The sequence below is a fragment of the Moschus berezovskii genome, chromosome 4 (genome assembly GCF_049115385.1).
Source record: "Moschus berezovskii isolate FMDL1 chromosome 4, NW_MosBer_1.0, whole genome shotgun sequence".
Classification (NCBI taxonomy): Eukaryota; Metazoa; Chordata; class Mammalia; order Artiodactyla; family Moschidae; genus Moschus; species Moschus berezovskii.
Window position 1 is genome coordinate 124,557,958 of NC_142463.1, and position 17,554 is coordinate 124,575,511.

Below are 17,554 nucleotides of genomic sequence, written 5' to 3' on the forward strand. Positions count from 1 at the left end.
TCCAAATCTCTTCTAGATTTAATAACCTCTTCTGTTTTGACTTCTCTTTGAGAGAATTACATACAAGACCTTTTTTTGATCTCTCCTTCCAAAGTGCTTTATCTCCAGTGATCATCTTTCATGATTAGTGGTCCCTCATTACCCAAGTACAGGGGTTAGTCCCCGTGCAGTCTCACAGCATCATGGATACTCACACAGCACATTAGCATAAGCTTGTTCTGAAGAGTTCTGGCTTCTGGCCTTCCTGTCTCCACCTTCTAGATTTCAGCTGAAAATGTTGGCCATCCAGTCTCCTAATTGCTGGTCCTCCTCCTCGCTGGTGTCCCCCTTCACCCAACTTAAGCATCTACACCAGGTCTGTCTTGTAGGTTATGACCTGAAGCTGTTCCTACAGACTTAACCCTTCAGTAATTCTCTCTCCTATCCCCTGAACTGTCATGCTGCGGTCTCTGACTGAGCCACAAATAGACTCACAGGTGTGGCCAGATTCCCATGTGGAGATCAGGGATGGCTCCTCCCAGATGACTGCAGACCCAGGGACAGTGTTGCTAAGAGAAGACAGATGGCTTTTTGGATAGAGGAAAAAAAAAAACTCTAGATGGCTCAGTACCTTCAGTTGGACTTCAATGTCTAGGTCTTAGTCTGGGCAGGACACATACGTATCTGTATTAGGAATATGCTAAATGGTCAGAAGGGAAAGGAATTAGAGGTTTAACCAAACAGGGCAGCTGCATGATTTTCAGAAAGCATTAGGGTCTATTTCTGGTTCCCAAATGGTTACGTGACCTGCTCAAGCCATCTGATTTCTCTGGGCTTCTGCGTCGTCCTCTCTAAGATGGAGGTAGTCCTGTCTCACCCTTTCAGTCCCAGGGGCTGTGTTAGGAACACATGAAAGGTCGGAGGGCTTTACAGAATAACTGAAAAGATTACTGCAGCACACAAAATAACAGCTTCTTCCACTAGAACAGCAACAGAGAAGTGCTGGAAAACTAATAGAGCAGACTAGAGTACTCAGTGGGGTCAAGGGTGACTGGCAGGAAAAGCAACAGGAGAAAATCAATGAGTTCACTTCAGTGTGTTCACTTGGCACAGGATATTGACAATGAAGGAGGCAGCGCAGCTGGGAGTGGAGGAATTCTGAACTTCTGGTTCAATTTTGCTAGGAACCTAAAACTTCATCCCAAACATTAAAAAGTGGTATTTGTCATGGAATTAGATGCCTTAGTTTTATTGATTTTGTAGTTTTGTGCTGTATGTTGCAAAGGGCTTCTGTGGTGGCTCAGTGGAATCTGCCTGTCAATGCAGGAGACGCAGGTTCAGTCCCTGGGTTGGGGAAGTCCCCTGGAAGAGGGAAATGGCACCCCACTCCAGTATTCTTGCTGAGAGAATTCCCCCCAACAGAGAAGACTAGTGGGCTACAGTCTGTGGGGTCGCAGAGAGTCAGATACGATAGAGCACCTATCACCAACCGGTTATACAGGAGCAGGGCAGGCCAGACATGCAGTCAAGAAGACAGCAAAGAGAAAAGATTCTACAGAGGCTGAGCTGCTGAGTCCTGGCCACTCCCATGATCCACTGTTTGATGGGGTGTGGGGGGGTGCCAAGATCGCAAGTTAGACTCAGTGTTCCACTTAACCACTCAGAAAAAGGAATATGGCTTTAGGGCTGGCAGGGACAGGGTCAGATAAAGGTGGTAGGCTCTGTGCCTTGAGGTTGTACCAAGTCTGATAATCTCTTCCATCCGCCCTTTGACTTTGGCTGTGGGTAGACCAAGCAAGAGAGCAGTGCCCTGCATTAACCCTCCTTTAAAACTCAGAGTTAACAGTGTCTGTTGTGTGTCTCCTGGTCACTCCCAGGTCATTTAACAGTATTCCCTGAGTCTGATTTTCCTGCAGGAGTTTATTAAAAACACTCGGGTAACTGTACTAGGTGACTGTGGTGTGGATGGTGCCACGGCTGGCTCGGTCTTCTTCCTCTTGTCAGTGCGCAGGAAGGGAGGCTTGAGAAAAGGACAGGTCTGCAGAGAAAGGGTGCAGCTAAAGGAGGAGACACCCAGAAAAGTCCACAGTCCATAAGTAGAAATTCACAATTTGCACAGTTCTACACAAGCCAAAAACCAGATATTTAATCAGGTAAACAAAATTATTCTAAATACACTTTTACTTGTTTATAAATATTGATTTATAATGACCCTAAGCATTGTGGGGGGCAGGGGGGTATGCTTCCCTGATGGCTCAGTGAAGAATCTGCCCCTTGTAGGAAACCCAGGTTCAATCCCTGGGTTGGGAAGATCCTCTGGAGAAAGGAATGGAAACCCACTCTAGTATTCTTGCTTGGAGAATTCCATGGACAGAGGAGCCTGGTGGGCTGCAGTCCATGGGGACACAGAGAGTGAGATATGACTCAGTGACTAACACAAAGCATTTTTTTAATCTTAAAGAAAATCCAAAAACTTCAAGTGAACTGTATTTCTGAATCAGCTTCCTTTTGTCTTGAAGGTTGGGTTTTAACCACCTTTGCACCCGGGAGTCCATTATCAGAACACAGCATAGGACTCTGTTCCTTAAGTATCACTGACTGACCTATTTCCAGCCACAAAGGCTCTTTCCCCCGCACTCTCAGTGTGGCCTTGCCTGCTGAGGCCTGTGATCCTCCCCAGGACTATCTTTTCCTCTGGGAAAGTCTGACTCACGTATGATTAGTGATATCTCAAAATGGTGGTGTCAAAAGGAAAAACATAAGTGGCTTTTAATTCTTAAGCTATTAATACTGCTCAGACAATTGCTCTCTGAGCGAAATGAAAACAGCTTTGTCTGTTTTGTTCTCCTAAAAATAACAAGGAGCAAAACTGTGTTTTTGGTAATCAAGCAGATTTGAGTTTGTTCTTTGAATTCTTTCCAGTGAAATCTCATCACTTTCCTTAGGCCTGCAGTTTTTTATAGTTATGGCAAGCAGATATTCAAATCCCCAAATTTTTTGGTTTACAATAGTTTTTTCTACCGACACAAAAAAGCCCCACTGGCCTGTTCTATTAATGATGACTGTCAACTATCCCTCGTCTTCCTCAAGCTGCAGAGCTGGCTTTTTCCTTCTCTCAGTCACATGGCCAAGGACGCTTTGAGACCTGGGACAATTCTCTGTACTTCCTGAGGCCTTCTTGGATTGTGTGTCCCCCTTCCCAAATCAGAAGGATGATCCGGCTCTGCCTGCATTTATAGTCACATATGACCGTTCTCACAGCCACTTTACTTTGCTTCAGGGTGAAATCTCTGATTTCTCTTCACTCTCCCGTGGAATTTACCTGGGGTTCTGTTTCCTGTGCATGACAGCACGGTCTCCTGCCCCTGTACTGCCTCTTCCCTCAGGGACTCTGAGGGTCACAGAGTCTGAACCCAAGTGCCAAGGCCACTGCCAAGCAGTCACTGTCACTGCAGGATGGAGCTGCCCTTAGAAGCCTGGTCACAGCTCAGGAGAGTGTCCCTTCTGGGAGGTCAGAGCTGAGCTTGCGCTTTGATTCCAGATGCCACACCAGCCTGGGACTCCATCATCTTCAATGGCCATTAACAGAAAAGCTCAGTTCCACTCCTCCTGATCTCCTGAACCCCAAATGCTAGTTACCCTTTGCTCCCTGTTGCCTTCCCCTTTCTCACCATGTCCCTCTGTACTGTTCAGCAAACATGACAGTTCCATGGCAACAACCTTCAATACCACTTATGTAGGGTAACTGTTATCTTTTCAAGATTCTCAAGTCTTGTCATCGAGAGCCCTGTAAAGCACAAATACTACACCCACCTGCAGAGTGGAGAAAAAATAGCAGCGGCTCAGTATCAACTATGCCACAGGTACTGTGCTAAATGCCTTAATCCACATTATCACCTAGGAGGGAGACCCTCTTGGATTCTGTGTCCCCACATAAAATCAATATACAAAATGAATACATATAAAATGAATACAAAATTCATTTTATAGATGAGACAACTGCAATACACAAAGATTGAGTAGTTGGCCCAAGGACACTTATTAAACCAGTGACAGTGTGGAATCTGAATCCAGAACTTAGCATAGCCAATCCTGTGCTATCCCCATTATATCACATTTGAGCTGATAAGCAATGAGATGCAGCATTTGGAAGTGACTAATAATGTCCAGCACACAACGAGCACTCAGGTATCTTAACATGTCAGGTTCACAGGAGTAACTCAGTACATGCTCGTTTCCTTCTTCAACCTTTGTAGCCACATCACCTCCACAGTTCCTTCTGGACTGGAGATAGCTGGGGCTCAAGGCTGAACCCTTGTCACGAATATATCCTGTGGTCCATCCAGAGACCTGTCTAATCTCTGCGTATTTCACGGACCAACTGTCAGGACAGAAAACTGCTCATCTAATTAAACCTGAACAGGCCAGTAAGTCTCTCACTGTTGCTGTTGTTCAGGGGCCCAGTCGTGTCCAGCTCTTTGCGAGCCCATGGACTGCAGCACACCAGGCTTCCCTGTCCCTCACTATCTCCCAGGAGCTTGCTCAAACTCAGGTCCATTGAGTCGGTGATGCCATCCAACCATCTCATCCTGTCATCCCCTTCTCCTGCCTTCAGTCTTTCCCAGCATCAGGGTCTTTTCCAATGAGTTGACTCTTTGCATCAGGTGGCCAAAGTATTGGAGCTTCAGCATCAGTCCAATGAATATTCATATACTTTATGATTGACTGGTTGGATCTCCTTGCAGTCCAAGGGACTCTAAAGAGTCTTCTCCAGCACCACAGTTCAAAAGCATCAATTCTTCGGCGATCAGCTTTCTTTATGATCCAACTCTCACATCCATACATGACTACTGGAAAAACCATAGCATTGACTATACGTACCTTTGTTGACAAAGTCTCTGCTTTTTCATGTGCTGTCTAGGTTTGTCTTAGCTTTCCTTCCAAGGAGCAAGCGTCTTTTAATTTCATGGCTGCAGTCACAATTGGCAGTGATTTTGGAGCCCGAAAAATAAAGTCAGCCACTGTTTCCCCATCTACTTTCCATGAAGTGATGGGACCAGATGCTATGATCTTAGTTTTTTGAATGCTGTGTTTTAAGCCACCTTATTCCACTCTCCTTTCACTTTCATCAAGAGGCTTTTAGTTCCTCTTCACTTTCTGCCATTAGGGTGGTGTCATCTGCATATCTGAGGTTATTGATATTTCTCCCAGTAATCTTGAAGCTTGTGCTTCATCCAGCCCGGCATTTTGCATGATGTACTGTGCACACAAGTTAAATAAGCAGGGTGACAGCCTTGATGTACTCCACTCCCAATCTGGAATCAATCTGCTGTTCCATGTCTAGTTCTACTTATTGCTTTTTGACCTGCATACAGGTTTCCCAGGAGGCAAGTAAGATGGTCTGGTATTCCCATCTCTTTTAAGAATTTTCCACAGTTTGTTGTGATCCATACCATCAAAGGCTTTATCATAGTTAATGAAGCAGAAGTGTGTGTTTTTCTGAATTCTTTTGGTTTTGCTATGATCAAGTGGATGTTGGCAATTTGATCCTGGTTCCTCTGCCTTTTCCAAATCGAGCTTGTACGTATGGAAGTTCTCAGTCCACATATTGTTGAAGTCTAACTTTGAAGGATTTTGAGCATTACCTTGCTAGCATGTAAAATGAGTGCAATTGTGTGGTAGTTTGAACATTCTCTGGCGTTGCCTTTCTTTGGGACTGGAATGAAAATTGACCTTTTCCAGTCCTGTGGCCACTGCTGAGTTTTCCACATTTGCTGGCATGTTGAGTGCAGCACTTCAACAGCATCATCTTTTAGGATTTGAAATAGCTCAGCTGGAATTCATCAGCTCCACGAGTTCTGTTTGTAGTAACAAACTACGAACTACATTTCAGGATGTCTGGCTCTAGGTGAACAACCACACCATCTTGGTTATCCCGGCCACTAAGGCCTTTTTTGTACAGTTCTGTGTATTCTTGCCACCTCTTCTTAACCTCTACTGCTTCTGTTACGTCCTTACTGTTTCTGTCCTTTATTGAGCTCATCTTTGCATGAATTGTTCCCTTGGTATCTCTAATTTTCTTGGAGAGATCTCCAGTCTTTCCTATTCTATTGTTTTCCTCTATTTCTTTGCATCGTTCACTTTTAAGAAAGCTTTCTTATCTCTCATTGTATCAAAGCCCTTTTCCTCCCTCTCCTGTCCACCCCAGGATTCCTTGTCCTATTGCAGATACTTGAGTTAGTCTCGCCAGTTGCTCAGAGACTACACAGCAGCTTCTTCAATGAGAATCAAATAACATTAGCAACATTAGCACCAGATGGCCCTTGTCTTATATTCGACAACCCCAGTTCTACAGCAGTGATCTGTTTAAGATCACACAGCTGAGCAGTGTAAGCAGGCTAGCTGGGTGGTCCTTTAAAGGCTGAGGACAGCAGTGGAGACCCGGAGTTCAGAGGAGGTGCTCTCAGCCAGGAGCAAACAAGCCTTCAGCTTTGTCCTTGACTCTTTCCCACTAGGAACGGCCAGTGACACCACAGCCACACTGCTGCCACCTGGCGTCGAAGGCCCTGAATCGGTGCCTGGGTGCTTGGTAGTGTGGGGCTTCGTGCCTTCCAGGTCACACTAGCCCCCAAACCTGGTATCTGGGAGATAGCATGGGGGGCAGCTAGTCAAGTGGTAACCTTGATGAAAGAAGCAGAGATGGGCAACAGTCCTACAGGTGGTCCTGTCAAAACTAGAAGATGCAGAACTGAGGTTTTTACGTTAAGTGGCCAAATGTCCCACCTACCACTCCCCACAGGGCCCCGCCTCAGGAAGGCCTTAGATTGCCGCCGCACAGCAGAATAAAGCTAGCGGGCCAGCACTCAGCAAGGGCAGCTGGGGTTTTGACTCTCTGCACTAAGGACACGTGTCCCCAGAGCCGCCCCGCAGAAGCCTCAGTGTGGGGCGTGTCCTTGTCCTCCCCCCACTCACCTTTTGCGCTCCCTTCTCACTCAGGCTGGATAAGGGGTATCTGAATTCCGAGATACGCAGAACATGGTTCTAGCTGCCAGATACCCTCCAAGTCTTGGCTCAGTCACCTCCTATAGGGTGCTACCCCTAACTCCTAATTGGGAATATTCACCTCATAGGGCCTGCAGTTCTTTCTAGAACCATTACTTGACTGCTGTTTATTAACCTCAGTCTCCTCTAGGTCTCTTCCTACATTAGAGTGAAAACACTTTAATACTTTAATGTTATTACAGAGCCTAGCTTGATGCCTTGCACACGCTAGATGAATGAATGGACTTTAGTACAAAGAGGAAACGCAGAGAATGCTTTTGGGAAGTACAATATTTCTAGATTGGCTTAGATGAAATCTAGTGGATCCCAGCTAGTCTGGGATCAGCCTGTGAGGACTTGGGAGGTCTCAGGATACTCCTTCGAGCCCAGCCAAGTACAGTCCAGGGAAGGCACTTTCCAACTCCGGGGATGCAGGCCGCTTCATTGCACTCAAAATGGCCTAATGGGGGTGGATGGGGTCCGAGGTGGGGGTCATCCTAAGTTCCTGCCCTGATCCACCTCAGAGCATACTAGAAGCTCAGGAATATGGCCCCTCTAGAAACTGGATAAAGACAAATGCTAGGAATAAATACAGAAAGCAAAAATGCCCTCAGATTTAGGAATACCACCAGTAGTATGAGCAAAATCTGACTGATCTGCACATCACCTCAGCAGAACCCACAGGTGAAACTGCCCTCTGCTTCTTCCCTCTTCCATCCAGAATGTAGACTGGATTAATTTGATCACTGTGAAGGTAGCAGCCCCCAGGTCTAAGGAAAAGTCTTTTGTAAACTGCAAAGGGACCAGCCAACCACTGGTCTCTGCCACACAGCAAAGACACACTGCCTCCTGGAGAACTAGTTAGACCACAGTGAAACAGTGCAAAGGTGATACGCTTTCTGGAACTGCTGCCTCAACAGATGCGGGAGAGCGCCTCAGAATCTATCCTCTGCTGACCACCTGGAATTCAGAAGCGGGGAAAGACCTGCACTTGGCTGCTGTCATCTAGGCTGAAGGGCAGGAACAGGTGGTTCAAGTCACCACAGCCACTGTTGCAAGCCCACACATTCAGCTGCCATCCCATCTCAAAGGGGGCGGGGAGAGATCTCACACACGCATCACAATCCGTGGCCCCACTTTCCACCTCTGAGGACACGCCCTCTGCACCCTTTTATGTGTCCTGGTTGGCCTCCTGTCAGGACTGTGCTCTAAAAGACACACTGGATCAGCCCACACGTCAGGCCTGAAGTATTTCACATGCCCATCAGACATGACACCCAAAAGCTGTGCAAATGTTGATCCATGGGTCACTTTTTTCCCCCTAACAAATTCAGAGAACATCAAAGATCAGAGTGAGAAAGGACCCTGGCCACCACTCCGTCCATGGGACCACACAGACTCAGACACGACTGGATGACTAAGCACACACATACCATTCAGTCCAACTCCACAGTCCGTATTCTCATTTTCCAGATGACCCAGAGGTGACAGGGAGTCCCAGTGACCCGAGTAACATAAGGCAGAGCCGGGCCGGCACACAGTTGCTGATGCCAGGTCCAGAGTTCCTTCAAGTCTTAAGACATTCAGGGCAGGGAAATAGTAGCTGCTGGCCATGGGAGTTTTCCCTGGAGGCCAGCTGATCTCAACAGTACATCAAGCATCACATACGGAACCTATTCCATGGGATTTTGCTGTGTGAAGGGGATTCCCTCCAACGATAGCAATAACTACTCCTCGGCAGTGCTTGGCTCCGCGGCCCCGTTCAGGTCCGGAAGATGAAGGTGCTTCCTAACCAGATGGGTTGTTTTTCTTTCTAGAAATGAAATAGCTGGCATCTGTTCCTTGCTGCTGTCGTTTACAGTGGTCTCTCCCTTCTTTTAAAATCCTAAGGAACCAGTCCATAGGGAGGCCTGTCCTCAGCAACCACTGCCCCAGACCTGCTGCCTCTGCCCAGCGGCCAGCGACCAGTCCCTACTAGAATCATCAGATGGCCCCAGTGGAGGCAAGGCAGTAACCAGGATGCATGGGTCTGGGGTGTTTTGCTCCTGGGGACCATTTAGGGTAGAACCAATGGCCCCACACAGCCCGCATCAACCACAGAGGAAGCGCCATCCCCCAGTGTCCCGAGGCCTCTGGTACAGTGCATGGCTGGATTCCAAGGACACAGGTTGTGAAGAAGAGGAAGTGGCCCACATGGTGGTTTCCTGCCCAGCTGAGGCCTCTAGCCCCCTCTAAATCCCCCCTCCCCCAGAGTCTCAGCCACACCCACACTTGCTTTGTTTCGTGCTCTCGACGCCTCTGGTCCCATCACTGGGATCAACAGGAAGCCCTCGTGTGGTCTCACACAGACACTGAAGTCACTTACAGACATTGTTTTCAGTATTTTTTCAGATGACTGCGTATCAGATGTTGCTCCTGGGGCCCTGGCACAGATGGTAACGGGCATCCACCCTCATCTCTGCTCTGCGGCTAAAACATCCCCCTCTTCGATGCTCTGAAGCTGCAGCCTCTGACCTGCGAGAGTTCTGCTGCCTCGGCGGCTCCCAAAGCCAATTCCAGGGACGGTCCGAGCTGTAAGCAAGACCCCAGGCAAGGCCTCCTCCCCAAATAAGTTGATTTTGGCTTCAGCCTCTATGGCTTTGGCCAAGCTGGTTGCGTAGCTGTCCAAGGACTTGTGCACATCAGCTTTCACGTGAAGAATAGGGTTCTTGGCAGCTTCTAAGAGAGAAGGCAGAAAAAAGGTTAGTGAGGGGCCAGGACTGACAGCTCCCCAGGACTGGCCTGCTGTTGCTTTACTGACCTGGGGAGGGGAAACAAACAGCTGAAGGCTGTAGGTTCTGGAGTTTACAGTCCCTAGGCGACAATTCCCTACTTGCTGCTGCTGCTGCTGCTAAGTCACTTCAGTCGTGTCCGACTCTGTGTGACCCCACAGACAGAAGCCCACCAGGCTCCCCCGTCCCTGGGATTCTCCAGGCAAGAACACTGGAGTGGGTTGCCATTTCCTTCTCCAAATTCCCTACTTACTATCTGGGAAATCTTAGAAGTCATTTAATTTCAGTTTCCTAATCTGTAAGGAGATCATGGCACACCACTTATAGGGTTCCTGTGATAATTAAACAGTCCTTACTAAGGTGCTTTAGCTTAGGTCTGGCTCCTAGGAAAGGCTTGATAAATACTTTCTATTGGGCTTCCTTGATAGCTCAGTTGGTAAAGAATCTGCCAGCAAGGCAGAAGATCCTGGTTCGATCCCTGGGTCGGGAAGATCCGCTGGAGAAGGGACAGGCTACCCACTCCAATATTCTTTGCCTTCCCTGGTGGCTCAGCTGGTAAAGAATCTGCCCGCAGTGCAGGAGACCTAGGTTTGATCCCTGGGTTGGGAAGATCCCCAAGAAAAGGGAAAGGCTACCCACTCCAGTATTCTGGCCTGGGGAATTCCATAGACTGTGTAGTCCACGGGGTCCCAAAGAGTTGTACACAGCTGAGCGATTTCACTTAATTTACATCTGTGAAACAGTTCTCTGGTCTTTGGGCTCCCTGGAATGTGTAGCAGTTTTGGCTATATCTTCCACAAGCCTGAATGTTGCCTCTGGCCTTTCCACACCCGCTCAGAGATTCTTCAGAGCCATGGAGAACCTCAGGGTTTGAAGGACATTAGAAGTCAGATGCCCTTTCCCCGGGGACTAGGATCCCCGACAACTTAAGTGAACAGGTTGGCGGGGAGGCGGGGGGAGCTTCAGTTTCACATCCTGATAACTTTTAACCTCACTGCCAGTTTTCCTGCTGACATTTTGGAGGGAATAGCTTATCCCCTAATCCTCATGTTGCTTGGAGTAGGCAACTTCCATGCCACACTCTAAGAGGAGAAGGGAGGAACACGTGACCGCTCCCTGCCCTGCCACTAGCTCCCGGGAGGAATGATGTGGTCTTAAAAATGCCTGCTCCTCGCCCTGTCTGCAAAGAAGAGTGCCTTTGGAATGCTGTCCCCCAGCATGGAGGCTGATGGAGCGAGCTTGGCCATATGTGGGCTGTGTGGATTGGGGAAGGTTTTAATCCATTAAGGCCCATGAGGCTGCTAATCCAAGCTCTGTTCTTGAATCTACTTTCCCCATAAAACAGACGATTTGATGTCTACCTCCTTGACATCCATGATGAACCCTTCCATTCATCTGGAATTGGGGTGGGAAGTGGTAGAAAAGACAGGACAAATTATGAACATGAACCCTGATACGGCCGATATTTGTTTTCATAGTCCAGCATTTCTGAAGATATTTATATCAAAGTCCTGGACCCCCCCCCATCACATCTCATTCAGAGAAAGAGATTCTTCTATCTGTGGGCAGCCTGGATGGCCCTTCTAGTCAGCGTATCTGGAAGGGAAACTAGACCCCCCCAAGTTCCAGAGTCAACTAGAGTGCTGAGGGTTGAATTCAGAACAGGTGGAGCCAAAAATGCAGGAACTGGATTATAGCAGAACCCATTCCTCTCACAGGACCCAAGTGCCCCAGCACCCTCAAGAGGGCAAGACCATCGAGGTGGCAGCTTCCCCTGCTGTGAAGTTGGAGCACTTATTGGGCCATTATTTTCATCTTCCACACATGGAAGCTGAGGCTCAGAGAGGCCAAGTTCAAATTCATAGCCACACAGCATCCATACGGGAAAGAAACTTTGGAGGGCTCAGAAACTGGTGTATCTAGTCAGGTAACTTCTGAGAGAGGAGATGGGAATCAGCTGTGAGTGTGTGTGTGTGTGTGTGAGTGTGCATGTCTATGTAGCCCACTGCCTGCCCAGCCTTAGATGCTGTTTGCTCTGAGAGTTAGAAGCCTAAGGACTCAAGTGAGAGAGGTCGGGTTGGGAGCGACTTGGGAATGGGCAAAGGTGGAACCCCTAGTGTGCTGGGCGTGGGGGCAGGCTCAGCTGAGGAATTTTCCTAAGATCCTTTCACTCCCCCATTTCCCTGAAGCCATCGGTCACAGAAACCAAACCTTTGATTTGTTCCACTTCATCTTCAAATGTCACCGAGCTCCTCCTCTTGGGTGGGCGCGTGCCATGGGAGAGAGGGTTGTCATCCGAGGTGTAGTCTTCAAGCAGCATGACGTCTGTTCCTGAGACCAAGGGCAAACTGTGCACCTCCAACTGGCAAAACCAGCTCCTCTCACCTTCTTTCCCACCCTCTCTAAACACCCCTTCCATTCCTCTCCCATTTATTCAAACCCACAACCAGGTGCATCCAGCTGCCCTGCAGCTTTGTCCAGAACACAGTGTCTCTCTTCCCATTTCAGGGAGTTTGCAGCCAGCCACTGGGGCTGCTTTTCAGGCACACCAAAAACAGCAATGTTATGCAAGTGGATGGGTTACAGACAGAACTAACATACTTAGAAGTGCTAAGTCAGCCAGACCTGGACTGGGGAAGGGGAGTCAGGCTGAGTGGAGGGGGGAGGCATTATTAAAGGGGCTTTGTGTTCAGAGTGATTTTTCTTACAGTTTGAATTTCTATCATTCCAGTTAAAACATGCTGTGCTAAATAAACATATAAACCCTGAATGTGTAAAGTTCTTTAGGGATCAAAAAGGGGTTGAAAATATGCCCCTCCAAAAGTAGGGGGAAGGCAGAGAGGAAGGAAGCTCCATTAGAACTGGGTAGACAGGTGAGGGGTGGGCAGGGAGCAGGGCTGAGTAGAACCCTGACCTCACACTGGGGCAGGTGTTGGGACCAGCCCTCCTCTGTCTTATTCTCCAGCTTTCAACCCTTCAAAGCCTGGTGCTCAGCAAATCAGGAAGAAAGCAGAGCCAGGAGCTCCACGTGTTCGCCCAGAATAACCTGCACAGACGTGCTCCTCTGGCGGACGTTACAATACGGTGGTTTCACACATGGGTCCCCGAGAGGGACAGCTCTAGGATCACAGACAGGTTACTCAGCCCCTCAGCAGCCTCCAAGGTGTATAACATGGGGATAATTCTGTCTACCATATAGAATCGTCATGAACAGTACGGGTTGGGACGCGTGAAGCTGTGGCGCAGTGCCTTGGGCACAGCAGGCGCCTAGTCCATGGAGCCATCACTCACGAGGATGTGGCTAAGAGCAGGGCGGCTGAAGCTCACATTCCCATCTGTGTGGCCCCAGAACCCAAGGTCTTTCTTCTGGCTACAACATGTTCCCTTACTCTTTTTCGCCTGGTCACCTCCTATTCCCTCTACAGGTTTTAACATCCTCAGAGAAACGCTCTAACGCGCCCATCCCCAAGTGCTTCTCCCCAGCAGGGCGCGCAGACCAGTCCCGCTGTGTCCTCAGGCACTCGGCTTCCCCTCCCACAGCTCTCCTCTCTGTTAGGACCTTTTTAAACAGCAGACCTCCTGAGGTATAATCTGCACCCCACACAATTTGCCTATTTAAAGCCGCATGAGGGCCATTCACCAGCACATCTCTAGAACATAGGGCAGTATCTGCTCAAGGCAGGGGCTTGGCAAGTAGATATCTGTTTAGTGAATAAACGTCCCTGCCTCTGGATCCCTACTGATCGTCTGAGGAGAGGTAAGGGCCTGAGGAGCAACAGTGACTTTCCTGTCCTTCAAGTTACAAGAGGGACTTTGGTCTACAAGGGAGGCTCTGACCAGTTGTTTAACGCTCTGGACTGCCTGTGGGGGCGCATTCTCAGGGAACATTCTGCCTCCAGGGGAAATGCTCCAAGACAGGAGGCCTGGTCTGGGTCCCTGCCCGTCGCCCTTCACCCTAGAATTCCGCAATCCAGGCTCAGATGAGGAAACACAGATGAAGGCAGAGAGGCATTTCCAAAAGGCTCCCGCTGGGGCGATGGAAGAGCAGGGAGGGAGACAGTCACGGCTAGCCTGCTGCGCTGAGGTCCGGGCTCATGCCCAGCACACAGACAGATGCCACCCTGGGATGCGGTGCCACATCAGCTCTGCGAATGAGCGACGGAGGGACACGGCCCATCCCCGCCACGAGCCTCTCAGCCGTGCGGTGGCCAGGTATGTGCTGGGGAGCACAGCAGCAGGCTGATATCACAGAGCGCCGTGCTAAAGGCACGCGCCCTGGGCTGGCACCATCTCGGGCAGCAGCTGAAGGGAGGGTCTGGAGGGTATTGAGGGAGATCTGTTTCATCAGAGAGACCAAGTTCCCCACAGGTGGATCTCAGGGCATGTAAAAACATGACAAGGGGGAGAGGGACAGTGCCCAAGTTCTGGGACAAATAGGGAGTCTCAAAAGTTTAGAAAAAGATCGAGGAGCTTGTCTGAGATAACACAGCTCTTAAAAAGCCAATTCAAGACTGAAAACCAGGCAGGTTGACTCTGGAGCCTGCTCTGGCCAGGGGTTATTATAACTCACAAAACAATTCATGATCATCTGGAATTTTAACTTTGAAGGCTTTCACTTAATTTGAATCTCACAACAACCCTGCCTGGCAGAGAGAACAGGAGCTGAGATTCCCATTATACAGAGGAAGAAACTGGGGCACAGAGATGCGGAAAAGCAAAAAGCCACGACTGGAAAACCAGACTCTTGACTCTCGCCCCCTACAGCCTGGGAGACATTCCTCCCGCCCACATGCTCCCACCCAGAACTGGGGAAACGCAACAGGTGAGAAGCTTACCTGAGTCCTGAGAGCAGCTGAAGCCAGTGTCCCCGGTGCTGCTGCTGTTCCCCAGGGGTTGCTCACCTGCCATGAGGGCTGTGAAGTGCGGGGACAGGCCCAGGTCTGCAAAGCAAGGTCGGCAGTGAACGCACAATCGTGCCCAGTCCCACTGTCCTGTCCACCCTGTTCTCCCTGCAAAGGGTGCTCTGCATTCACTGAAGACACGAAGCTCTTGGCTGCCTTTCCTCCACTTCACCCTTTATTCTTACCCCAGGGAGTCTGTGACAGGATTCACTGGGTCCTACCAGAGGGGAAGAGGGTATGACCAATGTCAAACACCAACAAGGAAGGTGGGAGAGAAAACAGTGAAGAGTCCTGGGAGATCTTCCAGTTACCACAGAATGTGGGTGCTCCTTTAACTTTGAAGGAGCCTATCTGAATACCAAAAGGTAATTTTTTTAGAAGAGGCTGAAACCCCCAAGCAAAGAGGATGTTTGTAGGTTGGAAGGATAGGGGGTGGGCAATGAAACTGACCCAAGAAAGAGCTGAGGCTGGCAACAGGGAAGGCCGGGAAGGAGACCCCCAAAAGCTTAAGGACTGAAGGCTCAGAGTCTCTGGGCAGGTAGGGCTCAATGGAAAGACTCTACAGGAAGCAGTGGGTCCCCTCTATTGCTAGTCCCAATTCAGGCTCCAGGCACCCACCCTCCATGCTGGCAGGAGAGCAGACAGACTGAACTGGGGGACTCTGGCCTTAGTGACAGCAGGCACATGGCAACGTGGTAAAACCTGAGGGAACAATGAGAGGCTGCCTAGTCAACAGTGGGACCCCCACCCCACTGCCTTACTCAACCTGGGCAGGAGGCCAGACATTTCGTCCCCAGGGAAATCCAGCCCGTCGGAGAGAAAAGCCCCACAGACCCAAGAGCGGGGCACCCTGTAAAACGGCCCAGCCCCTCCACCCTTCAGTCTGCGTGCCATCTGCTCCACTGCCCAGGGTTTCCCGGTCCCTTTCCAGGGCTGCCTTATTAACCATGAGGGACAGTGAAGATCAGGACACATTTAAGGGAAAGCACTAGCAGAGATGGGGGAACAAAAAAGGAAGGAATACAAAAAGGATCTGCAGGAGACAATGCAGGGAGCTTAAGAAAACAACATTCCAATTGGGTGTCCTCAGAAAATTAAGAAAATAACAAATCTATGAACAAAAGAGCTGGAGGCCACAAAGACCACGGAGATTAAAAAAAAAAAAGCACTCCTAGCAATTAAAAATACAGCACAAAAAGTCAAACTCCCCCCATCTCCTGAGGAAGACCTACCTGCTGTGAAGGACCTGCCTGACAGACCACCTGAGTTTCCCCACAGCACGCTTATAGACAGGAGAGGCCTTGGCCTATGCTTTCATCATAATTCTTTAAGGGAACAAGGTGACTCTCCTTTCTCTTTCAGAGCCAAGGAGGAGACGGTGGGGGTTGGGGTGGGCAGCCCATGCAGACAGAGCACTCTGCTCTCAGAACTTCTCTTTTCATGAAACATGCGGATAACACTTTTGCAAGGAGCTGCCCCCTCTCCTGGGGGTTGGTGTAAGGGGCTGGAGTCAGAGAAGATTCCAGACATGATCACCCACCTGCAGGGTCTTGGCCTCAGAATATGACTATGTTTCAGCAGGAAGTCTGACTTGAGGAGGGCGGCCTGTGGCGGAACACCCACTTCCAGCTGGGACAGCTGAGGCCACAGTGGGCTTTGGACGCATCTCTGAGGCTGCGGTGAAAGCTAAACACAAGTCCTTGTCTCCACCAGTGGGAGGACTACTGGAAGCAGGCCAGTGTGGCTCGGCTAAGAGATCTGGAAATAGGGCAGCCAAGTGGTGACTCTCTATTCTGTGTTTATCCAGCATTCATCACTAGAGAATGGGCGCAGCAACCCGGAGTTTCTTCACATGAAGCAACAACACACTAGACTGAGCCCAGTCCAGCCCTTTAAAAACAAAAAAAATTTTTTTTTTAAAGAAAGAAAAAGGCACAATGTGACAGGCCCAGAGATCAGATCAGAAGCCTGGCGTGGCCAAAAGGGTCACGAGTGCCTTTCAGAGGCTAAAGGAACAGGAGTACAATTCTGGGGTGAAACTGGCACTTTGAAGTAACCAGAAGACCTCTCGGTGGCACAGGAGAGGAACCTGGAGAAGCAAGTGGGGGAAAATTCAGAGGTCCCAGGCCTCTTACCCTCCTGTCCAAATCTCATGCAGGCCTTGAGGTGGGCCATTTCCTCCAGTAAATGGAAGTCAGTGTCCTTTTCTCCAGAAGATAACTGGGAAGGCTCTATCCCCAGTTTCAGGAGCTTTGAGCATTAGGTGGGAGTGGCATCTGGAGAGGCCTCCATCCACGCCTGCGTGTCGGGCCTGGTGGCAGTGTTGCCAGATGAGCTACTGGCCCTTTCTCCTGAAATCCTCATCTTTGCTCCAATCACCTGCAGCCAGCTATCAGCTTTGGATTTGTAGTGTGGCCTTCACTGGAAGGACTGATGTTGAAGCTGAAACTCCAATACTTTGGCCACCTGATGCGAAGAGCTGACTCATTTGAAAAGATCCTGATGCTGGAAAGATTGAGGGCAGGAGGAGAAGGGGACGACAGAGGATGAGACGGTTGGATGGCATCACTGACTCAATGCACATGGGTTTGGGTGAACTCCGGGAGTTGGTGATGGACAGGGAGGCCTGGTGTGCTGCAGTTCATGGGGTTGCAGAGTCGGACATGACTGAGCGACTGAACTGAACTGAACTCCTAAGACCAAATATTAGCACTTAGTGCACCTTTCAGCTGGAGAAGGCGATGGCACCCCACTCCAGTACTCTCGCCTGGAAAATCCCAGATGGAGGAGCCTGGTGGGCTGCAGTCCATGGGGTCGCTAAGAGTCAGACACGACTGAGCGACTTTCACTTTTCATTTTCAT

The 17,554-nt window shown here is 49.5% G+C and overlaps 1 protein-coding gene across 3 annotated transcripts in view; it reads right to left on the reverse strand.

Annotated features, from left to right (window-relative positions):
- Nucleotides 1-90: 90 nt before the first annotated feature.
- GPR161 (G protein-coupled receptor 161) overlaps nucleotides 91-17,554 on the reverse strand; it is a 69,404-nt gene continuing 51,940 nt past the window's right edge. For 2 of the 3 annotated variants that reach the window (XM_055403957.2, XM_055403958.2), the window contains 3 exons: nucleotides 14,627-14,731; nucleotides 12,003-12,122; nucleotides 91-9,738 (listed from right to left, as the gene is read on the reverse strand). In XM_055403957.2, the coding sequence (XP_055259932.1) occupies nucleotides 9,473-9,738; nucleotides 12,003-12,122; nucleotides 14,627-14,731 (491 nt within the window). In that variant the 3' untranslated portion in view covers nucleotides 91-9,472. Of the gene's footprint in view, nucleotides 9,739-9,805; nucleotides 12,123-14,626; nucleotides 14,732-17,554 lie in introns of those variants that run through there. The other variant, XM_055403962.2, reaches the window with a different exon arrangement.